Genomic DNA, 25,334 nt, shown 5'->3' on the forward strand with positions numbered 1-25,334 from the left:
TTCAATTACCTACTTGCTTTACCGTTTTGACAGGACAACTTTGTATATTACTTCTTTGACCCGATGTTCAATTATATTACCCAACTTCGCAATTTCCGTTATGCATGTACATGTACGTGCATGTTTACCGACCTTTTTTAAGTTTACCAGACATTGGGTAGCTGTAGTCAGCCGCAATGCCTGAGACTATGAAGCTCCGTTAGATATCTACAGCTGTTAATGTTGGTCTCATGAAGTCGCCTCATCCACGGAATCTTCCGAATGAACCTCCGTCATCCCATTAGTTAATCAAATTCTACTAAAAACCGTTGCTTGATGCTCTAAGCCGAGATGAGAGATTGTATTTTTGTTACATGAAAACGCCGTCCTATAAATACGTAAATTTACTACACAATTTCCATGGTGGTAAAAGAAAAGAAAAAAGTGGAATGATATTTATGCATGTGAATGAAGTGAATGGAGAAAACCCGACTATCCGCTTCGTTAGCCAAAGAAGGGATAAAAAGACCCCGGATCCGGAACATCCGGATATGCAAGTATGTATGTACAAGACAGCTGTCCCGGATCACGAGACAGAAAAAACCTGATGATGGAAAAAATAATGATAATGCAGAAGTACGTAGTACTTGAACAAATGAAAAAGTCTATGATTCATGTGCATCTGCGTACACGCAAGTAGACTGTAAGCTTAAGCCGAGCCCATATGAACCCAAATTTGAGAGGGGGAAAAACAAGAAATCCATGATACAACCCGTACTAAGTAACACCGTAAACCCCGCTTGATATTCTATTGTGTATCTTGTGTAAAAAAAAACGCCGACTTCCAGGAAGCCAATGCCATGGGAAACAAAGAGGGAGACAAGAAAGAGAGAGATAGAAAGGAAAAACTTATATGAAAGCAAAAAAGCAAGTATGGCACCTGCCAACGTTTGCTTTGAAAAATGAGGACAATGAATAGTATGATACAGTGAAAAAGAAAACTTATGGAGTAATCAACTAGCCATGCCGGACGACGGGTAATGATTGATTGATTGATTGATCGATTGATGTTGTGAAAGGTGTAGCCAAGAAAAATAAAAGCTAGCCTCTCCATCTCGGCGCGAATAGCTTCGGGGCACGATGTCCCTGGCCGGTAGAGGGTGGTGTATTTTGCTTTGGCTGCTGTCCTCCAGTGCTCTGATGTTCCTCAGGCGAGGCTTGACCGCGACCACTATGTCCGCTTGAACTAGAAGAACGTGACAAACTTGGTACTTCAGCCATATCAGCCAGGCTATATGAGGAAGTAATTCTGCTAGGGGGCCCGCTTGCGACTCGTTCATAGGCTGGAGAACTTTCAAAGCTCAAATTACGAGTTGGCGTTCTTATTGCTGTGCTGTAGGATGGAACTTGTGAAATAGTTGCCATGTGAAGAGCGGTATTCGGACTCGAAGAAAGTGAGTGGGCTTCGAGAGTTGGTGAATCAGGGTTCGGAGACTGCCTTCCACTAGAAGGATTGGTCCACGACGTACTATTCGCCAAAGCGTTCAAGCTACCACTCGAGCCTGCTGGCCGCTGATGAGCTCGCTGCAACCTAGCAACGAGGTCGGCATGGCCGTGTGCAGTCATAAGAGATAGGTGACTTGTACCATAGCTAGACGATACATTACTAGAGCGTGACGTCGAGGCATCGTGGGTGAACATTGGGGAAGAGGTTCCAGAAAGCGAGCTCAGGGGTGTGAGACCAGCACTTTGTAGCTGTTGAAGGTTCTCTGCAGACCCTGATCTACTAAGCAGGACTGGGGAGTTGGTCCGACTCAGGTACATATTCAAGTCGACACCTTCGTACAACGTGTCTAGTTGATGTTGTTCATACCGCGGGGGTGCGGCAGTCTCATCCTCGGCGGTAACAAAGCTTGTTATTTCCGGGACTTGGTTCTGATCGTTGACAAGATAATGCTGGGAGATAAAGAGCATGATGGGAAGAGTGGCGCGAAGCTAAATATCGTCAGAAACTTTGATCATTTATTCCAGACGCGGGAACACGTACCTCGGAGATATGGCCATCAGGGTTCTTGAGTTGGATTGCGAATTTGAGTTTATGTCGAATCTTTATTTTACCAACCTCACAGTCCTGGAGGCATTTGGCTAGCGTCTGAGGGAGAAATATTTTCTCGTTGAGGATCCAAGACCCATCATCCTCATCACTCGGCGGATCCTCCCATCCAGGGTATTCAACGTCGAGAATATTCCGTGTTCCGTTAATTTCTTTGGCCACATGAGGACTCAATTCGTAGGTTTCTTTTAAAGAAACCGATATTTTGTTCACTAGTAAGCCTTTGAGTAAAGGTGTCAATTTGATTTCGATTGGGATAAAAGATCCGAATACGACGGCTTTGCATGGTGTAGTAACGCTGTATTCGATCTTATTTACCCAGACGTTCTCGACAGCCATAGTCTGAGAGAACTCTAAAGCAGTATGTGGTAATGTCCTAACGACACGGAAGTGCTAAAGCATCGAGTTAGAATCAAGCTGACACGTATATGAATTTAGAGAGACTTCAGCCTCACCCTGGATGCATGAAGATCTGAGAGGTAAACGCTTCGCTCGAGGTGTGCATGAAGATCCCAGAGGATGCTAGCTTCGCTGAAACCCTCTACAGACTCTGGTGCATCTAGATGGAAACTGCCGTTAGACAAGTTACGGTTACCGGAGGTCATGGGAAGGGGTTAACATACTGCCGTAGAGAAGCCATTGGAACGGGTATTCATGGTTCCCAGCGGGGATGACAGTCTTCTCCCCGATCTGAACCTTTCGGTCTGAGAAAAGAATACCATCATGTTTGAACATTTTCATCGTTGGCCCGAAAGGTCCGTGGAAGATTTCATTTACACTATGTCAAAGAGTTAACCAAGACTCGTCCCAGGAATGGAGAGAAAAACACCACGGACCGAAACCTTTGTTGACAATTCAGCTTGACGGAAAGGGACTTGACATTGACCGGCTCTGTGCAGGACAAGATAACCCTCCCACTCAGCTGCACGGCCGGAGCCTCCGTAGGATCGCCACGTATTACGAGAACATCCTCATCGAGACTACAATACAAAGCCCACACGGTTAGTTAAAATTGTTGCTACTTTCAATTCATCCCATTAAATTGAATTGCAGCTTGAACAACACAACATACCGAATGTCAAAAAGGGTAATCTTTTTCATGGTGAACAGGGAATGTCCAGAATAGGTTGCCAAGATAATTGATGTAGTTAACCGAAGAGCGAGAAGCTCCCTTGTAGGGGCTTCGAGTCGAGTAGAGTTGTTTCCGAAGACCGACCTGATGTCTGAAAATAAATTCGAAGACCAGTACGATCCAGAGTCGTGAAACTCAAAGGGTCAAGAAGGAGGGAAATAAGGGAAAGGTTTTCCGAAAACTGTAGCGGTTTTCGACACTATGACTGAATGCTTTCAAATTGTAGTTAAGACCCACAACCCCAAAAATAAAAAAATAAAAACCTCGGACAAATGGTCAAAGGCTGCTAAGGTCCAATTTGTCCGCCTGCCGTCTCGGTGAGTTTAAAGAGTGTCGGCCCCGATGCGAAGTGCCTTTATATGGGTCGTAAGGAGTCGAACTTTCCCAGGCTCGCTGTTTCTTATGCAGGCTAACAACACCAAGTGGGTCCGGTGTTTGCGAAACCAGCTAGGGACACGAAGATACGATTTGCGCTGTAACCCCCACGGATAGCTAGCAGATTTGCAGAGCTTGTTGGATAAAGCGAGCAATGGCGTTAGAAGTGGTTAGTGTATTTCTGCAGTTGGATAGCAAGAAATTGGTAACTGGCTAGACTATGGAACCGAAGCTGGAGGATGATGTGACAATGATAATGATACACTCTGGATGATGCAGGCGATGGTGCTGATGATTCTGCCGATGCTGACGATGATGATGCTGATGATGCTGATGATGATGATGCTGATGGTGGAGAAGTAGGAAGGAGGAACGGTAGATGTAGAGGTAGATGTAGATGTGTAGATGTCCCGATTTTTGCAGGAATTTGGGCGGACAGTTGAGCTGTGCTGATATCCTAACGTATCCGGGCTGGCAGTTGCGACCAATTTTATGATCCAATTGGATTATAAAAGTACTCGGAATATGGCAGATGCCGGAGATATATTTAAAGTGCTTCCTTAAGTAAGTACTTAGTACTTTACTTCAGTAAGTATTCAAAAATGGAAAATGTCTGATGTATGGCTGTTTGAGAGTATTAAAAATCAGCCCACTGTTGTGCACAGCTGCATCATCGTCATGTAATCCAGATCCGGGCGGTCCCTGGTCGCCCGACTAGTCACCCACCCTCATTGCATTATAATTACACGGAGCAGATGGCAAAGCAGGTAAGTACGTACCGATGGACAAACAACCGAAAATAATAACATCTGACTTCGAATTTCGTAGGGCCGTTTGTCGTTTCAAGTTTGGTAACGAGGAATGTAAAATATTCCAGAACGTCTGCAGGACTGACAAGACTGCTGTCTGTCAATTTTATATCAAACGATTATGTTATGCAATGCCGAAGTCTAACTGTGCCAATATATGACTGAAAGCTAGCCGCCCGAGCTCTCTCCTGGTTCCCTTTCTTACGTTATCAATCAAGATTCCTTCGCTCGAAGACTTTTTTGCTCCAGATTTTATTTTACTTTTATTTTATTTTTCTTTATTTTTCTTTTCAATTTATTTTTTCTTGTTCTCCTTGAAGTGTTCGCATCCAGCGGGACTGCGTTGTCTCTGAACGGGATTTAATGCTCGTTTGCGGTGAGTAAACTCTCAAAAGGAAAAAAAAAGGTCTTTCCGATATTGTTCCCAACGGAGCTAATTGTTTTTTTTTGTGGGTGTGTGTCGGTACCTGAAAAGCTTTGGGAGTAGCTGAGACAGGGCTCTCGGGATAGGGCGACAGTGCGAGACCGAAAAGAAATTATGGTGAGTTCCGCTGAGGTCCTATATAACCTTCCACTTGTGTGGGTGTATAAAATTCGTGAACGTTGGTTGGATTAATAATATAATCGACGCTGATGATATTGTGGTGATGATACAGATATCAAGGACTGACTGACTGACTGGCTCGAAATCGAGATCACTCAAAAGCTTCGACTTTCGATCGTGTGGGCTTTAGCTCCAGTATTTATTGATCACACTTGTCGTAAACAGCATCCCACTTTCTTTCCCTTACACGAAAAAAGGGCTGGACTGGAAGGGGGGTCGTTCGACCTGTACACATGTCTACCCAAGCCTCGGAGAAGGCCTGGGGTACTGCAGTTCCGCAGCTTCCTCGCCTGGGACAGCTTAAAATCGATGGCATATCGCTCTAGCCCTGCATAAAGCTGCTTAAGTCCACGGTTACAATCATTTTCCTGGGACTGGCCGGACCAGACCTGGATCTCGCTCTCAACGTTGCAATCTTTTGCTTTTACGGATTCGATGGTGAGGCGTAACTTAACCCCCACTGGACTGCGCGGACGGCTCTGCCATCCCGACAGCCCCTTCGCAGGTATGTCTGTATGCTTGCAGACCTCTTGACCCAAGAGTCGAGCCCATGACAGCCGCATGTTTCGATAAGAGCCTATATGATTTGTTGGCTAGACTACGTATACTACTGTGTACATGGACCCGGTCGAAGAGCAAAAGGACTGCAAGGCTGCAGCTGGCAGTCGCCTAGCTACCTCCTGCGTTTGGCCTACCAGTTCTGGCCTAAACCTGCGCCCCAAACGGCACCCAAAAATCATCCCACCGTTCGTTCCGGCAGCCTTTCATTGGATCGCTTTTTTGTTCATGTATGCCTATTCGGCGATAGTTTCCTACAGTCACCGAAAACACTGATAGCTCGAAGGTCGCATATTCCAAGGAACGCCATCGTGCGGGCTAAATGGTTAAGTTACTTAATACCGTCGATGTGAGGAGCCTTCACACGAAACAATGAAACTGAACCCCCTTATGTTTTACTCAACGATATATGGCCCTTGCGGGGCATTAGATAAGCTAAATTGGGAATTCCAGGCACTCATCGATCACCTAATCCGTCTCTGGAATTGCGGCGTTCTCGACTGCATATTCATAACGTATAGTATAATTATAACTGATAACACAGACCAACGTGTACGATTTGCTGATACCGATCGATAAAGCGTGGGATGAGCTGAGCTCTCTCCATTTGGAGTATCAGTCAAAAGCTCACCACAATGACCACACCTAGTTGCGCAAGCACCAACGTGATCAAATGTGCATATGTGGCCCCCATCGACACATCAGAAAAAAATCTGGAATTTCAGTGAATTAATTCGTTCACACGAGGAGTACCCCGATATACCGGTGAACATATTGATCTCCCAATAACGTACCCCGTGCTTGCGCTTCGTGTTTCGTAACCGTTCGCCAAACAGGAACTAAGCGAAATCGCTGTTCTCGTGCATATATCTGGCATCTCACATGATAATATATCGTTCTTCAAATTCGATGTCGCACAAGCAGAAAGAGAAAAAACAAAAATGACAAAGAGTCGGCCACAAGGTTCCTATTTTACCCGTCCGGTGGCTACCCGGATGTCTCTGTGTGACGTTTCTTTCTCCGCATTTTTCTTTCCTCCTATTAGTTTTTCTTTCATGTGCTACGAATATGTGTATGCCGACGGAAGGTGTACACTGCGAACCGGTTGGAAAACGGTGGTTTGTTTGCTGTATGAGATCAGTATCATGATCACGATTGCTCATCCACTCGTACGTGGGTACCGGAACAAGCTTCAAAGCCCCAACATTTCTATGGAAAGCCAAGGCCCTATTCGGTACTCGGGAAAGTCTTAGAGCGGTTACACATCGGTCAGTAAATGTTCGGCCGTGAAACTGTGCGAGCGATGGATAACTAGTTATCCGTGCCACAGAATATTCCATCTAAGAAACATCGAAGGAAACGGTCATGGGATGATCCCGGGGTCCATATCCTGGTCCTCCGAAGCTTTAAAAGTGTCATGCATCAAAGCGCCCCGAGGACTCGCCAACGTCTGCAACACCGCTTTCAGTTATCAAGACTAACTTCTTCTTCTCATATGATCCAAAAACGAACATACACCGGATCGTCTTTCGGATCTCATTTAACAAACAAAAGAAAGAAAGAATACGAAAGTGGATAGGAGAAAAAATACGAAAGCTCTATCAATAGCAAACAATATTTTTCCGCCCCAACCTATAGAAAATTTTTCCGCTAGTTTGTGAGATAGTTAATCCGAACTCTCTGAAATCAGGACTCATATCCGGATTCCTTATCTCCCAACAGAAAAAAAATTATATCCCCTGTTACGAACGGGGCGAAATTTTGCAGGAGATACATCAAGAGAGCTCTAGAAAGCTATCAAAGCTTCGATCAGGGACAAATAACCCTTTTCAGCTATCTTAGTGCTGATAACATTTGTCGAAATCGAACGCAATCCCCCCTTCGCCTACTAAATATACCAACCACCATTAAGAAGAAGAAAAAGAAAACAGACCACGGATTATTCCTCCCAACCATAATCTTACTAACTTAGCAAGCTAGGATGATTCAATCACAGCTCGCGTATCGGGGATTTAATCGAATCGAGAAAAAGACGCAGCGGCAAAAGCAAAGACGAGAAATTTCATATGCACAATTGACAATGGTGTGACTGCAACAGTAGCGTAGGCGTCTTCCGTTCCCGAAAAAAAGCCCTCAGGGTTTAGTACATTACCCCATGCATGGCATGAATGATTGGACGAAAAGTGCGGCGGCTCACTCCTAAGTTATTGGGGGTCCCAGCTGGTGAATATAAAATTCTTTTTTTACGAGGTTGAAGTTTGAAGTGCGTGCAAGGAAGACGAAAATGTTGAATGAAGCAAAGTGACTGCATGTTCCACTGGCGTTCGAGAACAAAGGATTAATAGCTGTCTTAGGATTTACCGCTGCAATGACGCCCACGCTTTTCTTTTCCTTTGGGGGCGGCATACATACTTAACAGAGACACGCTGGTGGCGTGGTTTTTCGGTCGACGAAGTTGGTCGACGTCACATCTGAGGTTTTTGTCGGAACTCACATGCAAATTTGACGACAGCTACATTCTAAAAATATTAGATCGATGAATCCAATCGATCCAATGATCATTGCGATCGGTCGATGAGCATTATCATCGAAGCGCTCTTGAGCTTATGTGATCAAATCAATTGGATTCACCAACAGAGCCACGCAGCTCGAGTTAAGACAAGCTGAAGCTTGATGTTCGCGTATTTCTTATGTAACGTCGTTAGGATCCGCAAGCCGTTTTTCACATGCTATCACAAGAAACCCAATTCGTATTTAGAAGTAAAAAGGAATTTTATACCAGGAACTATAAGGAAATTAGAGTTGGAGGGTTATCAATGTGGAACTTCCAGAAATTACAGGAAGGTTTTTTTTTTGTTAGGAGGGCCTATCATTTCCCTAGTTTGAAGAACATGCTTATCTTTTCGGCATCCCGAGATGTTCCGAATTTGAGTGGTTTAACTTTAATACTGGTGGGGAAAGAGGAGCTCGGTATGGTCGTTTCGGGATGCCGAATTCGGTCCGAGTTTTCGCAAAATTTTGTAGTTCGGAATCCCGTATCGGCTTCAGGGACTCGGGATTCAGTTCCGAGTCCAGAGACGATCCACCAGGAACATAGGTTTAAGATTTGTTATTTTTTGTTAGGGCTGTAAGTTTCAAGTAGAGGAGCTCTGTGGCATAGTCAATCAACCCGTAAATGCATCATTAGAGCCCTAATTTTCGTATTCAGAGGATCGAGATATATATTGAAATGTAGACTTGGCTACGTGCATGGATACAAAATACCATAGTTGTAGATTCAGGTTTACTGGACACTTTGCCCGAAATTCTGACTCTACTTAATTAACTTGAGAGTTTCTATGAGTATAATCAGGTGTTCAATATTCATGGCACGGATTCGCGGACTGTATCCTTTACAGAGAATACTTGCATTGCAAACTAGACATATCCGAGAAGCCTCGAAAGATGGACATATACAAGTTGTCTCGTTGCCAGACTCCTCAGGTGTGCATACAAGTGTTTTTCATAATCCCAAGGGGCAGGTGATATATATAAACTTATATAATATCGAATAGCCTCCAACATCAAATTCCAGATCGACGGCATTAAGATATATATCGTCTTCAAATATAACTGCCCATAAACCCAAAGCTGTTTTTTATTGGTAATTTAAGTATGCTCCTGAGCTAGTGCGAAACTATCTATAGCTAAGTTCATAGGGGCATAGGTTACTAAACAAGGAGTTCCATAATTTGCGATTTTCATATGATCGAGCTTTAGATTCATAAATGCCGCTAGAAACCCGGTGGAAGACTCTCCCGTAGATTCTATAACAGTCTCATTACCTGACTTTGTTTCGGCCTCCGCGCTCATAAACGTATACAAGAGAACAAAGTGTGGACCGCGTCTGCAATCCGAGACTAACAAGAGAAATGGATTTGGCCAATCGGGCAGCCAGGCAAGTATATTTGAAGCCGTTAGAATGAGATTGGAAAGTGTAGAATACAGCTTGATTATGAAATTCCGAAGCCGAAATTCGAAAATCAAGAAGATTTGGCCTTCTGCCTCAAGAATGCCTGTATTCGACATTCAAGGCTGAGTTGCAATTGGCCGAAAATGTCGCTATTAGTACCATTTGATACATGGATACAGTTGGCCGGGCCATGTTGCCCTCAAATCTTCAAATAGAAACTCGTAGTCCAGTTCTGGGAACAAGGCCAGCCTTGGTTGAGCGTCATGTATCTACATATGTGTGTTTCTACAGCAATAGTATTGCGGGTTTTCTTGGGAAAGGGCACTAGTAGAAAAGAAATATTGGAATGGTGAACTTCCTTCAATTCTATTCCACCTTGGAGGCATTGTCATCCCATTCAGCTTATAAGCATAAATTTATAAACTTATAAATTTAACTAAAGGATTCAGAGCTACAGGAATGCCCCCCTTATATGTTTTATTTTTTGTTTGGCTCGTTAACTTTAATATTAATACCTACGAAATATATTTTTGAAATCTATTTACAACGATTGACTTAAAATTGAAACGCCTAATCGGCCCGTAATTCGAGTCTTATCGCAAACCCAGGGCCTCCTAAGGCTACTGAATATTGAATGAAGTTGATTGGGGTTTAGTGGGTGAGGTAGTACACTGCCCACAACCGTGATACAATCGCGCCGGTCTCAGCGAGGTTGTGTATACAGGTATCACAGGATACCAGGACACCCAGAAGCTTCAGAAGGGAACACAAACTGTCAGTTGATCAGGTTCTATGCATATGACAGCGTTTCAGTACAGATTGGAATTCAAGTCATCATTGTCGACTCTCAATTTCGAAGAAGTCGTCCCATATGCATGCATTTTAACTTTTGGATTCCCCCACTTACAAAAAAGGGAGACCTGCCGTGGTGACATGAGAAAGGCCTCGATAATGGGCGGAAAAAACATTTAAGTTAGGAATATTTTCCCCCTCCGATAGGTAAGTTTAGGACGCAGCCACCACGCTAGATCTATAGAGGAATCTCGTAATATACGGTATACGGACCCTGTGGTGGAATTCATAGTACTAGTATGTATGGCAAATGGAATGGAAACGAACCTACCCAAAACCTAGGTGGCGGTTGATCAAAAAGGTAATACGGGCAATTAAAACATTGAAGCGGATCCGTGGCACGGGCTGCAACCAGATATATCGATAATGGAGAGAATGTCGTTGATAATGTTGCATCGTAAACGCCGCCTAGAAAAAATAAGAACCAATGTGGAAGCCAAGTTGAGGCACTGGAGGCACAACTGATAACCACTACTACAAATATAATTACCTAGGTAATAAAGCACTTATTTCGTCCTACGTAATCGCGCTCAGGTATACAAGCTTCGTGTGCCCCAAAAATTAGGGCTACGGCGTAAGTATGAAAGACAGATATAAATTATGACGGAAATATACGAGCTACGAGTCGCCAATCCGTTTAAGGGGTTTGATCGAAGCGACGGTCAGTGCTAACGTTATAATGTTGCAACATATTTAAACATGTTAGCATACACATGGCCTTTGGAAACCAACCGGAGAGGACCCGGCTAACTGAGCCGCTCCCCAACGTGAGGGCAGTGCACAGCTATATACCCATTGAATATATTTCTGGCCTGCACGTTTTCTTCTATGTACAAACAGGGGGTGGCAATTGAGGTTGTGTTATTATGAGGGAAAAGACTAACGAAATGAGAGCGCCAATCCCGAAACTAATTAGCCAGCCTGGCTCCGCCGGACTGGTGTAACCCCAAGGTAAAAATAGTGCCGGGAAGCCGGACTGAAGGGAGATACTTCTACTCCAGACTCCAACAACGTAATACTATACGTAGACACAAGTTTCTAGCCTGATACTTTCATGTTCTGTTGCCGACAATTATAACTCAAAAATAATAACAGCAAGAGAAAAAAAACCGAGAATGGGTACACAATAAACGAAACATCAGATTTCTAAACGATTATGTGGTTTCGAGACTGTTGGAAATATTACCGATTTGGAAAATGGGAAAGTGAGATTAGTGCGGGCGGGCAATATAAGCACTGTTACATGGGTGGAGCTCATGCATAAATCTGGGGTGGCGGAACCCCCAACTGATATTCCGGTTATCGGATTCGAATATTCCTGGGATCCTTCGAGCTTATATTGGGCAGTATTTACCAGTTCTTCTCGCACTGTCTTTTGGGCTTCTATATCTTCACTAAATTTATCATTCTAATATTACTATCATATATCATCTCGATCCCGGAATCCCACAGCACTCAAGCCATGAATTCAAGTACTTTAACTTTATGAGGAGTGATTTAGTCTAAATCTATTTTGGGGTTTCTACGACATTAGGGACTTGTCTGGCTCTACCTGGGCGCAGTTACCTTTCCAGGCAGCGGGTCTGCAGGTCCAAAACATTAATATCTCGACATGAGTGTACACCCACAACTATGGCGACGGAGTCTACGCTCCCCAACCACCAAGGTTATCGCCATCATAGTTACAGTGTTAATACTCCTTCACAACCTTCCTTTACGAAATTTTTACGTCTTCTCACGGGAGAGAATCGTTCATATCAATACTATTCCAGACCCACCAAAACACCCGATCGATCAGTTAATACACGAACAGCGTCTCCGATACAAGGAATTGTTAAAGCGACAATCAAAGAGCCCTGAGGAAGCTATCACCAACTATAAACTTCGGTATAACAGGAGCCCACCTTCTGGCTTCGCAGATTGGGTTCGGTATGCCTTGCAGCAAAACTCCACCATTATTGATGATTTCGACACTATTGAAAAGGTACTACAACCCTTTCGACAACTAGGGCTGGAACACCTCGAATCCAGGATCGAATCAGCACGTAGGGCAGGCTCACGGCTGCAAACTGTCTCGATAAAAAATGGAACTACAGAATTGGCAGGCCTACCAATCATGGAATCATTGAAGGACGTTCTGCAAAACCTTCCCGATATGACGTTTCTACTGAATGAGCTCGACGAACCGCGAGTTCTAGGGTCTCAGCCAGAAAAAGATGATATCACCTTTCACAATTATGGGCGGCGACCTTCCTGGGAAAGATTGACAGCATTATGCCAAAAGACTGATAGTGGCGAGTTAGAACAGCAACAACACCCATACTTCTTAGAGTCGACCAAAACTTCCCTAGATCTATGTCGCAACCCGGCCTATCAGGATCAGTATGGAATGTTCACTTCGCCGTGCACTTTCGTCGCTACAGAGGGTCTAGTTCCAGTGTTCTCAGTGGCCCGGGTCTCCACGATGCGCGACGTCCTAGTTCCTGGGCACGACTATCACAATGAAGGGTTTCTAAACAAAAACGATGTCGATTCCCAAAATTTTACTTCTAAGGAGAACAAGCTGTACTGGAGAGGCTCAAATACAGGCACATATGCAAGCCCACAAATGAAATGGGAAACAAATCACCGAGCTCGGTTCATGCTAAAAGTCCGAAATAATACCGACCTTTTTGATGTTGGTATGACGGCTTATATACAGTGCGACTGGGATATATGCCAGGCCATGGAGCAGGCCCTAGGGCTTCCACCAAGAGCCGACAAAAACGCATCTTTCAAGTACAAATTCGTCATGGATATGGACGGGAATGGTTACTCGGGGCGATTCTATCGGCTCTTGCAGAGTAACAGCGTTGTGTTCAAACAGACGCTGGTAGAGCAATGGCATGATGAACGCGTTATTCCATGGGTTCATTACATTCCCGTCACTATCGGGTTGGATGAAATTGAGGATCTTGTCAGATTTTTCTCGACCGAAGGTGCCCGACAAGCAGAAGAAATTGCGGCCGAGAGTACTTCCTGGGTAAAAGTTGCCCTGCGGCCGATAGACATGACGATTTACGAATACAGACTACTACTAGAGTACGCTGCTCTATTTGAGAAAACGGGTTGAACTCGCAAGGTATCAATGAAAATGCGCACCTATTTAAATTATTTCTTTAAAATATCTTCCGACGGCGTTATGTGTCCTTGAATATCTTGGTTTCGCTCTTCAGGTGCCTACAAAAGGCGTATTTTATACCCTTTCCTTTAGACCATCATTTCTTTTGTTCCTTGGTTGGGCGAGTCGGCACGATTTACTAGCTAAAGATTTATTATCGACAATTCCTTTGCTAGTTCAAATACACTAGAGCGTTTTCCAGCTTATGGACAGAATACGGGTGTAAGATTTTGGGTCTGGTCTGGTCTCGTAAAGTCTGGTCTTCAGCTGTTCTTTTTTACTTTTTGACTTTGCCTGGAGTAGGCGATAGGTATTGATCGGGTAGCTAGGACTTGAAGAGACTTGATAGAAGCTTCATAGAAAGTTCCAAGTCGGCTGCCTATAAACTCCTTTTCTCTTTACTTGCTCCCTAGCCGTTGATGATTGAAAAAAGATTTTGTTTCATTCGCTGTTGGATGTTCCTTGGTCTAAATTAATACCCTCACCGGCGTGGGCGCTACATATCAAATCAATTCAATACAATAGATATTTCCTAGTTTTTCTATTACGATGGTCAAAAGGGACCGGAATGATCATATGAAATGAAAATGAAAAACTGCCTTCTTTGGCTCTAACCATATCTAATTCAGTACCACACTAAAAGAAGTGGGTCATAATTATACCTTTTCTGCCTGTGGTATATGGGCTGGCCTATAAGCTAGTTCATAGATTGGCTTACAAGCTGACTTACAGGCTGGCTTACAGACTGACTCACAGGCTGGCATATGCGCTGGTTCTGGCCTACAAGTTGGTTTATCGGACTTTTGTGTTAGTTCACAAGCTGGGTTACAGACTGACTAGAGTGTCGGTTGGTTGGTTGGTTGCTTGCTTTATAGATTGGCTTAGGTGCTGGTTGGCTGGTTTATGTTAGTCTTATATAAATTAATAAGACTGGCTTGTGAATTGGTACGTAGGTTAGATAGAATCACCGCGTGGGGCTAGTTTATGGGTCAGTTTGTTAACCAGAACTAGTGTGTAGGCTAGTTCGTGAGTTAGTTTATGAATTAGCATGTAGGTCAATCTGTGAGCCGATTTGTGAACCAACACGTAGGCTAGCTTATGAATTAGCCTATAAACCAGTATGTACGCCAGTCCATAAGCTAGTTGGGTGATGGGCCACGGGCAGGAGGAGTGTAGTTTAGAGGTAGGCCCATTTATTACCGAAAAAGGGCATATCCTTACTGTAGTACTGTTGCAATTGTGTTACGAAAAACAATGATCTCATTTACATCTCATTCACATCTCATTCTTATCTCTTTTGGCCGCCAGATCTGGCAAGGTTTCACAGCGCTCTCGCTTCTTTCCTAACAAAAATATATTCGTGTACATTTGGCCAATTGGATTTCTTTGATTGAACATCATATTTTGCATAATTGTATCCGATACTCCTACATTTCGATTCCCTAGGGGTGGTAGTTCTTTAAACCCCAATGCTGCAGCTTAGGATATAGTAGATAATCTATCTTCTAGTATCTTTCTTACATATTTTATATTTCTCTAAGAGGGTTGCTAAAATGGGACTAGTTAATATGTTTATGAGTATTTGTTGAAGTCCACCACAAGAGTTCATCAGAATATCATCAAGGCCTCCTACAGGTCTCGTCAAGATGAGATTGTTACTGAGTGAAGCCAGAGAACTTTCACCCTCGACCACCTGAGCTGGAAAGCCATCAATCGCCCTTATATTACTTGGCTTCAAGGTACTAGCAAATAAAGACACCATTCCAGAATTATCCTAGATAATTGCAATCAGTTCTTCATGCCTCTCCTAAGATCCTGTTCTGGTACCATGGTGATGCATCAAGATGCATCAACAAATATACAGAAATGCCTAGATGTTAACCTCGAAAGTAGTTAAATACATGAACCTTGGCCAGGAATAGGACAAGCTACCGAGGTATGCCTGTAAAAAAGTTTCTTTTAATGCCTTAAGAAGCAGTCCACTCGATAGCCAACTAAAACTTCGATAACCCGATTCGCACCCGATGCTATGGAAGTGCACGCGTTGTTCGTGTTGTAATTTACTGGCCCCCCATGGTCCGCTTCTGCCATGGATACAGATGCGGATCTGCATATTCTCGGCTCCTGATCTGCAAGAGTCTGTGTGACATGCCTCGTGGTATTATGACAGCATCGATTACGGTTAGGTTACACAGACGCATCATAGGGGGTCAGCAATGTATGGCAGTAATGGTTTATAAGTGACGAACTCAAAAGTTACGTCCATCTGGACAACTATTATACATCCGCAACTGGGCGTCGTCGATTGAAGGACTTGGCAGACAGCATGCACAAGTTAGCTAAGAGTACGTTTGGACTCTCTGGCCTAGGTGCCTTATATTATGCCAAGTAGCAATTGTCGGTCTCAAGGTCTTCTCATGATAAATGATACCTCATTGGGTACTTTATGGGCGTTGTTGGACTATTGAATATCTATTTATGTGTCCACTTGGCTGGTAAATTACTTTGATTATGTCGAATTAAGGCTCGACGATTCTATTATTATACTGTATAGATGTAAGATTTTGGTCCAAATCAATTACTGCATTAGCTCCTGAAAAGATTTTTCAACGGCAGTAGTCATGAGGAGGCGCGTGTCTTTGTCTCTGCCAATTGAATCGCCATGCAACTACAGATCTACAAAGAGCTCGAGCGTAGTATAAAAATAGGTAAATCTGTTCCTTTCACATTTCTTGCGACTAAACCTACCTTCTAGTTCCATACACTCAAGATCTCTTGGACGCATAAGCTTCAAACGTGCCAATTAGCCAATATCTGCCACCGTCTCAGATCCTGGGATTCGGGAACCATAATTATCCGAGCAATGGAGTTAACTGGCAAAAAGATAGTGTTTATTATAACACCTGCGATATTGGGATGTAATTAGTTGTTCCTAGTAGGCAATTGCGCAAGAGGCTTTGAATTGTAGGGCCATCGGCAGTTGCGCAAGATTTTTAAGACGTTCGGTAACACGAATCGATGTCATCTAAAGTGCCACAAGCTTCTTGGAGGTTTCAGTCGGCATGTTTTCGAGACCATGGATAGGTTGTATATCTGAGACCTTTTTGAAGGAGCTGTGGTACTACTTCTGCGATTTTTCTTCATCTTTATTTTTGATTCTTCGATGGTGTGAGGATGAGCAGTGTTCGAAATCCTATGAAAGGCGGGATCCAAAAAGGGCAGGTACGAGATGTTCAATCTCCCTATCAACTTCTGGAACCAGGATACCAATTTGAGAGAGTCCTATTTTGGAATTTAAGAATGAGACATTTTAGAAGAACAAATATGAAATATCCGAATACCGTAGCTAGACTGCTTCTGTCGATTGGGGAACCCTGTTTTTGTAGTATATGGGTGGCTTGTACTTTTGAACCCTGAGGCTCGACACAAGCGGTATCGTTATCGATATCTTCAACGACGCTTCTAGCTAAACCGTTGTGAGTTGTTTGTTGGGTAATAGTAACACTGCAGTTGGGAGGTCTTTAGTAAGATATCGGTGGTAGCGATCAGTCAGGTCCCACCCAGTTAAGTTTTATTTGTACTAATATAATAAATCTTGGCCTGTACGCTGATTGGTGTTGCTGAATATCAGTTTTTGTAGAATTGCGATAGCCAGTTGTATTGTCGTCTGAGTGCTGAGTTTACCCAGGAGCTATTGTGGGACCGACTAACGTCAAGAAGTTAATATTCCTTTGAAGGTTTCGATGAGGGTGATGAGCTACGTAGTAGTAGTATGTGTTAGCCTCAAATATATGCAAGGGTTGATAAGTTTTTTTCTCTTTTTCGATTCCGCCAACCCCAACTCCGACAGAGTTCCCCAGTCCCCAGTCCCCAGGACCAAAAGTAGCTAACCTTAAGCCTATCGGTACGTTAGTATTTGTCAAATCCATCCCACGAAAACGCCGAATTCAAGTGTCACAGCGTAATAGTATTCTAAATTTTTTCACTAGTGGGTCTGGGAGTGTGAGATTGGGGGGGTTGTGGTCTGTGCTTCTCGGCCATTCCGCCAAATTCGGTCACCTTCACATGCTCAGTCAACGAAAATAAAGCATGTAGTGTGTCCGAACCGGCCTTCGATTGGAGTCTGAAAGACTCTTGGGAGCGGCGATAACTGTATCAGGTGATTTTATACTCGCACTCAGTGCATGTAAACGAGCTGCAAGAAAAATGGTTGGGGATTGCATTTCCTATCAGTCTCCTAGCTCCGTCAGTTTGGGGGGGTAAGGTTTCCTCAAATATATGCACTCGTACATGCAAAAGATATAGAAGCCTTGATTAATTGCCCATCCCGATCGAAGTCGGACGCATGGCATACATAATTCTCCAAAGACGAAGAAGATAAGCCAGTCGCATGACCAGGTCGATGTAACAGGGTTTGACAAGCTTTTGCAAAAAAAAACTGGAGTTGCAGATCATTTTATTGACAAGGCCCTATAATGGCATGCATAGTATCACATTTTATTTTTGCCCATGGCCATTGGTCTGTTAGCGAAAGTGCCGTGGCCCGCGTGGTTTCGGGGGGAGGTGGGAAAAAAGATCTTCTTGTGCTACCAGGAAGTTCGAAGTCCTCTCGTATTCTGGAGCATGCCAGAGACACCCATTAGGCAGGAAAGTGTTTTTTTCTCCGGAAATTGAGATGTGAAACTGGTCGAAAAACAGAAAAATATATAATTTCCCATTTGTGCGTAGGCGGATCCGAGCTGTTTGATGATTTTCTGGGTTCACATGTCCCTGAAGTCTTGGTGGCGCAGAGTGACGCCAACAGGGCAGTAGAAAGTAGATGCCTGATATGCACGCTTACAGCTGAACCCGAACTGGCAGCTTCGTTTGGACGTTTCTAGTGGGCGGCACTTATCAATTAGTGCGAGCATGAGCCTGGTTAGTCCCAAAGCTGCAGGTCCGGGGCCCCCACCCTGCATCATTGACTGTGGTTGTGAGACCTGGACCCATTCTGTCAAGCAAGTGCACGCGACAATCATTTTATCTTAGCACCCTCGGTGCCTGCGCTTCCAGCGGTCATCTCCTTTAAAATAGCTAGGCCACCCAAGATATGAAGTCTGTGTGCGGTTTTTTTCCCTTTGAATAATTATATATCTTTTCCTTTCCACAATTGCATATGCTGAGGTATCTTGTCCGCGTGCTTCTGTGATTCGATAGAATAGACGTTCGGAATACGCTCTCGACACTCATCCAACAATGGCCACAGTAACTGGCGGGGACGTCGTTCCCCAGGATATTGTTTACCCACAGAAGGGATCCATCGTTTCGAACCGAGAGAAGGGACCCAACGAGGAGGACGGTGCAACTGCTTCAGCCGATAATTTGCTGGAGGCCCTGGGATTTCAGCCTGAACTGACAAGAAACCGTTCGACATGGCAGGTAGCCTTCATGTCCTTCGTCCTTGCATCGATTCCATATGGTCTTGCTACAACATTGTACTATCCCATCATCGGTGGTGGCCCAGTTACAATCATCTGGGGATGGCTTGGTGTCTCGTTGATCATTCTCTGCGTTGCAATTTCTCTCGGTGAAATCACATCGGTGTATCCGACGGCAGGTGGAGTGTATTACCAGACTTTCATGCTCTCGCCTACTTGGTGCCGGCGGGTAACTGCCTGGATCTGTGGTTGGGCTTATGTCGCCGGAAACATCACAATTACGTTAGCCGTCAACTTCGGAACAACCCTTTTTTTCGTCGCATGTGTCAATGTCTTTGAAACAGAGCCCGGCGTCGGTGTCTTTGATGCAAAGAAATATCAGGTTTTCCTAATCTTCTTGGCCATCACCTTCCTAACAAACTCTATCTCGTCCCTTGGAAATAGATGGTTGCCTATTCTTGATGTATGTATTTTTCTAGAACTTCCATGCTTCCTTTCCCCCCAACAAGTTCGCCGATTTTACGTAATTAGCGAAGTGTTTCGCAGCGGCCCCACTGTGGAGTGCATCGAGGCTAACCTGATCAAAATTTCTTTGGCTTTGTAGACGTTTGCTATTTTCTGGACATTCGCCGGTGTCATTTCTCTCATCGTCTGCGTTCTCGCAATTGCTAAGAATGGTCGACATGATGCTTCGTTCGTGTTCACCGAGTTTGCCCCCCAGTCTGGCTGGACCCCTGGATGGTCCTTCATGATTGGTTTGCTCCATGCTGGATACGCTACTTCGTCGACAGGCATGATTATCTCGTATGTGTGCCCTAATCCAGGATGTTAGATTGTTGAGTGTTGCCGCTAACGTCAAATGTAAAACGGTTAGCATGTGCGAGGAAGTCCGCCAACCATCCACCCAGGTTCCTAAGGCTATGGTTGGAACTATCATTCTCAACACTATCTGTGGTCTCGTCTTCTTGATCCCATTGGTTTTCGTTATCCCAGATCTTGGTGTCCTCGGTGCCCTGGCTTCCGGTCAACCCTTGCCATCAATTATCGTTTCGGCCGTTGGTAGTTCCGGCGGTGCATTCGGTCTATTGATTCCACTGATGGTTCTCGCTATCATCTGCGGTGTTGGTTGCACAACTGCTTCTTCCAGAGCTACTTGGGCTTTCGCACGTGATGGTGCTATTCCCGGATCCCAATGGTGGAAAGTCGTCAACCCTAAGTTGGATGTCCCATTGAATGCTATGATGCTCGCCATGGTCGTAGAAATTCTCCTCGCAACTATCTACTTCGGTTCCACCGCTGCCTTCAACGCTTTCTCTGGCGCCGGTGTTATTTTCTTGACCGTCAGCTACGCCGTTCCAATTGCTGTCAGCCTTATTGGCGGACGGAAGCATCTCGCGGCTGGTGTTTATGACTTCGGAATCTTTGGTGTCATCTGTAATTGTATTGCAATTGGTAAAACCCGCCTTCTTATTCTCAGAATAACACTAGGGATATCGTTACTAACTCGTTTATTCAATAACAGGATGGAGTTTACTCGCCGTTCCACTTTTCTGCATGCCATCTTTCATCCCCATCACTCTCGAATACATGAACTACGCCTCCGTCGTCTTCGTCGGGTTCACCCTCATCTCCGCCGGATGGTACTTCATCTGGGGTTCCAAGCACTACCAGGGTCCGCCAACCTACGAAGATGCAGCGTTGGAGGAACGACGAGCATCCATTGCCGCCTCGTATAGACACAACGAATAAAACAGCTGTGCGCGGGCCAGCACTGCAATTGATTTTTTTTTTGTTGCCGTCGCTCGGAATGCATTTTCGTAGTTAAATTTAGCGGCATTCTGTGGCATTTTCTGTTGGTTATCTGTATTTTGCGTTATATTGTAATAGTCGTTTACGAAGGGGGGAAGGTGTGGGATGGTAGAGGTGATATATTTGAAGCGTAGGGCTGAGAATATATGTATCTCTACGGATTATACCGGGCTAATCGGTTAACCTCGCGCTATGCATAAACAATAAAATTTAGTTTTTAATGATACTTAGGATAAAACTGAATCCAGGGGATGATAAGGACATGGACTTCTTATATTTAATTTTCGAGGCTGATTCTCTCTTAGCGGCTTCCGTGCGATCTAGCTACCGTGTTTCGTAATCCGGCGAACAATGTGCCCAATTATCGCCTTATGCATTATGGCGCCCCGCGGCCTTGTGAAGTTCTTTCTTGCAGAACCCGGGACAGGCAATTCCAACACTTGGCTCTGTTCTGCTTTTGTTGGATTTCTGTTAGGTAATACGGTTTCTATGGAGCCAGAGTCAAGGCTGCAATTTAATGCTGTTACACAGTCACACTCTGGTGTGGTTTCACAAGTTGGATTAAGCAGCGCATCTAGGCTTATACAATGGCCCTTTCTTTCAATTATAAATCTATATTAATATTACGACTATAACAAATTGGTATCTACAGTCTCAAACCGGCATATCACAGTGCTGGTACGACAGACCAGAGATATACACCATAACTATCTATATAAACCCATATGTACACCCCCTACTTAGGCATCAGGTATTTTATACCTCCCCTTCACCAAAGTTCCAAAATCATTCGTGGGATCAACCTCCAACTTCACCTGCCTCAGTCTATCACCACTAGCCGCTCCATATCCACCGAGTACATCCTGCGTTCCGTTGGCATAATTCATATACAAAAACGGATGGTAAATCCCTCTCTGCTCTGCGATCTGTCTCAACTTCGCGAACACCTTACCAACACACTCTGCCGCCAATGCATCCTGCGACTTTAACAACCAAGTAAGGTTTATGCTAATAATCATAATCGTCTTGCCGTCTTGCCCTGCGGGTGTATTTTCGAGTCCCATACTATTTTTCTTACCCCCCGCAGTTCCTTGGGAAACGAATGTGCTCGTCAAGGGGTAAAAGATGAAAGATGCCGTATATCCCTGGATACAAAGTCTATAGGGTTCTGCAACATCTTGATATGCGTCCCAGAGAACCTTGAGGGTTTCGGCACTGTCGAGTACGATGGCCATATCGGTAAAACTTTGACGTTTTCCGGGCCCACTGTAGCCCGCTATTTCACCGGAGATGCTGTTTATGCCTTTTCTGTTCTTTTTAGTGCTGGCTAGGAAAGGTATCTCTTTCGTGAATGGTTTGAATACTTCCGTTTCTTGAAAATTTTTAAGTTTGGTTGGGTAAAAGAAGCAGAAAGCGCCGAGGGTAATCTCTGTAACTACCAGATCTGGACCGACGGAGGAGAAAGCAGGGATTATGTGCGATTCTGGGTGAGCGATGGCGCCGTCTACGGAATAGTTGTAGAGAGCATTAAGGACCTTAGGGATGGATCCCGGGGGGTAGAAGACAAAACCAGCATTATAGGTTTTCTGTTCGAAGGTTTCCTGGGTGAAGTGTGTAACGATGGCGAATGAAGATCCAGCACCTTTCATAGCAATGAAAAGATCTGGATAGTTAGAAGGGGTGATGGTGCCAATAGTGCCGTTGGCGTATACGACCTGAGATCAAGATAAGAGGTTAATAAAATGCAAGTCTCGGATATCAAAAACAGTCATTATCAACGAACCTCATAAGCAGTAATATGGTCTGCAGCCCATCCCTTCGAATTAGAATAATAACTAATACCACCGCCTAACAAAAACCCACCCGTCCCCACTGTATTATCTCGACCACCCATTGTACCAACGCCCAAGGGGTCTAGTTCATTGTAAACATCTTTCCAATTGCAGCCCGCTCCAAAGGTAACTGTGTTTTCCGTTGGATTATAAGCTACATCATCGATACCAGATGTACTTAATAAAACACCACCGTATGTATTCGACCACTCCGGAATGGGATTATGGCCACCCGAGCGGATTGCATATTCACACTGGTATTGATGTAGGATTTTTACAGCGTTTGAGACATCTTCGGTGGATTTTGCTGTGAAGACGCAACCTGGAGCGGCTATCCCTTGGTTTGCTGTATCAGGAGCATGTTAATTAGTATCGTTAGACATATTAATTATTGATTAAGGCCAGTAAGGTGCTATACATACCCCAATAGGGAAAGTCGTTTTGAAGAACGTTGCCCAGAATTGGGAGAAGACCGCCTGCGCCATTGGCAGCGCCGTAGGTGTAGGTATTAGGGTAAAACGTCTTCGAGGAGTCTAATGTCTTGAGTTTGGCGCACTGTTGCAAAGTAAGACCGTTAGTTAGAAATTTTCTAGGCTCGAGGATGTATTTGGTTGCCGCATACACAATTCTCAGCATTCGCAACACTGGCAAGTGCCAGTAGCAGCACGGAAGAAACTTTGGATTTCGAGAAATGATCCATATTCGAAGACTCGAGGAGGTAATTGATACCAAGTGATCAATTCTAGATTTTTGATCACGGGAACAGGCAAAATACCCAGATGCTTCACAGAGAGTGATCTTCAGGAACCTATAATTAATTCCTCCATCAGGTGCCTGGGGCCGCGCAAATTTATAACAGCAATACCATCGTGAGGGCACTTCCCGGTTACATTGCGATCCGAAATCTTCAACTGAACTATCCCATTTCTGATCAATATACTCCGTCCTCCATCCCCATACCCATGGGCCAAAGCCCTTCTATCCCAGAAAATTTGAAAAAAGTGAAAACGCCAGCGGTGTATCCGCTCACTTAAATTCGAGTTATCCTAACTTGTCATCCCCTTGCTGTCTCTCGCGGATCCAACAATGGTTAGACATCGAAATTCGCGAAAGGGCACCAATCACCTACCCCATATCCAGGAACCCACCTGCACCAACAAACCCCAATCGCAATCATTGTTGTTCCCTTTTTCGCATGTCGGTGTAACCTTTTCGAGAAAAGCGTTGCGTAAGAACAGGAGGGTGCACGATTTGGATCTAAGGTGCACGCCACCTGCGTCAGCCAGCTTCCCATTTGTTCAGAAAGACCTTGTGAGCTCCAAGAATCTGCAGGACTTTGCTGGTGGCCCGGGGTGGGGACCTGAAGATCGGGACTTATTTTGCCCAATAAATCTCCATCCAAAGGAGCCTGGACCGATCCTTGCTTATGCAGTATTAACCCCTTCAAGTAAAGCCCTCGGATCATAGGGATTTTGGGACGGAAGGAACCTAAAACATCGACATTGTGGGTCCAAAGCTGGATTTAACGCCGCCAAGATGAAAGGACAAAGTCAAATGGATATTGAGATGTAAGGAATCGAGGATGTTCGAGATCACGAGGTCTTCAAAGTATTTATTTTCGGTGCGCTCCGACGGCTCGTTTATCAATACCATTTAAGGTCTGGCTGCAGGTATGCATAATATCTCGAATTGGTCCCACAAGTTTGCTTGATTGTCGAGATTTGAGAATCGAAGATCCAAGCACGCCTACATGCATGGTGTTTGCATACATTATGCATGTATATGTTATGAGCTGGGAGTGCGCCTGGACCTCGAGGCTACCTAGCTGAGTGCTTAATTAATTTGATTCGATCTGGGTTGATGACTCGTAGCCTAGTACCTAGTCACGTTCTGCGACATTGCTGGAGAACCCGGCCGAGATCTCTGGGGTACCATAACGTTGCCTCGAACATTTCAACTTCAATTTCTGGTCAGGCCATGGCGCTGAATTGTCTTCATCGTGAGACAAAAACGGTTTCGTTCCCGAAGGTTCTAATGAATACCAGCTCCGATATTCGACAGTGCTAGCTGTCGTAAACTTGCGTTGTGGGGTGCATTTGTCGTCGAATCCCTGGGCAGGCTGATGATAGGCGGAGACGCAATATTAATATTATCCCCTGAGCTATAAGGACAAGGGCTTCGAAATTTCGATCCATGGATCCGGGCTTCAGGACGTTGGTGAAGCGCTGAAGTGAAACTGTCGTTCGAACCTGAATTCGAAATTCCAAGTGCTGGTCGTCTACGTAACCCATAGTCCTATGGAACTGTTGTACATGTAGCCTTGTGCTGTATGCGATGCATTACAAGAGGTGAAGAACACAATAATGATGCAGATTTACCACGGTTAGGTACATTTGCCTGCGTACAATAAAAGAGAGGATTGAAAGTAATTTAGAACTTTGAATAACCGGAATCAAACAGCAAATATCATTAACCCCGTTGTCATGATCGTATGGATTTTTTTTAAGAACGAACGCTCATTATGCATTATGCATCGTAATTATCCCTATGATGACCTCCGTATCGCCTCTACCAGTTTCCCCCGTTCAATCAGAAAAACCTATGACTTACGCAATGCTCGCAGAAGTTTTGTAGTAACGAATAGATGCAAAACCCTCCAACCTCCTCAGAAACCCCCCCCCCTAAAACTCCTTGCCAAATTTTTTTGTTCCGTTTTTAGAATGATTATAGCTATAGATGGTT

General features: G+C 44.5%; 4 protein-coding genes across 4 annotated transcripts; 2 read left to right on the forward strand and 2 right to left on the reverse strand.

The window, feature by feature from the left end:
- Positions 1-1,080: 1,080 nt before the first annotated feature.
- On the reverse strand, positions 1,081-3,193 carry AOL_s00004g345 (uncharacterized protein; the record flags this gene model as incomplete). The annotated part of the gene is made up of 6 exons (XM_011118995.1): positions 1,081-1,974; positions 2,027-2,485; positions 2,548-2,651; positions 2,716-2,870; positions 2,929-3,072; positions 3,165-3,193. 6 exons carry the CDS (start codon positions 3,191-3,193, stop codon positions 1,081-1,083), a joined length of 1,785 nt encoding a protein of 594 aa, XP_011117297.1.
- An 8,793-nt stretch (positions 3,194-11,986) lies between these two features.
- On the forward strand, positions 11,987-13,486 carry AOL_s00004g346 (uncharacterized protein; the record flags this gene model as incomplete). Its single annotated transcript, XM_011118996.1, has 1 exon — positions 11,987-13,486. One exon carries the CDS (start codon positions 11,987-11,989, stop codon positions 13,484-13,486), a length of 1,500 nt encoding a protein of 499 aa, XP_011117298.1.
- A 5,283-nt stretch (positions 13,487-18,769) lies between these two features.
- Positions 18,770-20,700, forward strand: AOL_s00004g347 (uncharacterized protein; the record flags this gene model as incomplete). The annotated part of the gene is made up of 4 exons (XM_011118997.1): positions 18,770-19,414; positions 19,556-19,755; positions 19,826-20,403; positions 20,474-20,700. The coding sequence occupies 4 exons, from the start codon at positions 18,770-18,772 to the stop codon at positions 20,698-20,700; spliced, it is 1,650 nt and encodes a 549-aa protein (XP_011117299.1).
- Positions 20,701-21,500: 800 nt separating this feature from the next.
- AOL_s00004g348 (uncharacterized protein) lies at positions 21,501-23,292 on the reverse strand (the record flags this gene model as incomplete). The annotated part of the gene is made up of 4 exons (XM_011118998.1): positions 21,501-22,475; positions 22,544-22,938; positions 23,015-23,147; positions 23,215-23,292. 4 exons carry the CDS (start codon positions 23,290-23,292, stop codon positions 21,501-21,503), a joined length of 1,581 nt encoding a protein of 526 aa, XP_011117300.1.
- Between the last annotated feature and the right edge of the window lie 2,042 nt (positions 23,293-25,334).

This window comes from Orbilia oligospora (genome assembly GCF_000225545.1).
Source record: "Orbilia oligospora ATCC 24927 unplaced genomic scaffold scaffold00004, whole genome shotgun sequence".
NCBI lineage: Eukaryota > Fungi > Ascomycota > Orbiliomycetes > Orbiliales > Orbiliaceae > Orbilia > Orbilia oligospora.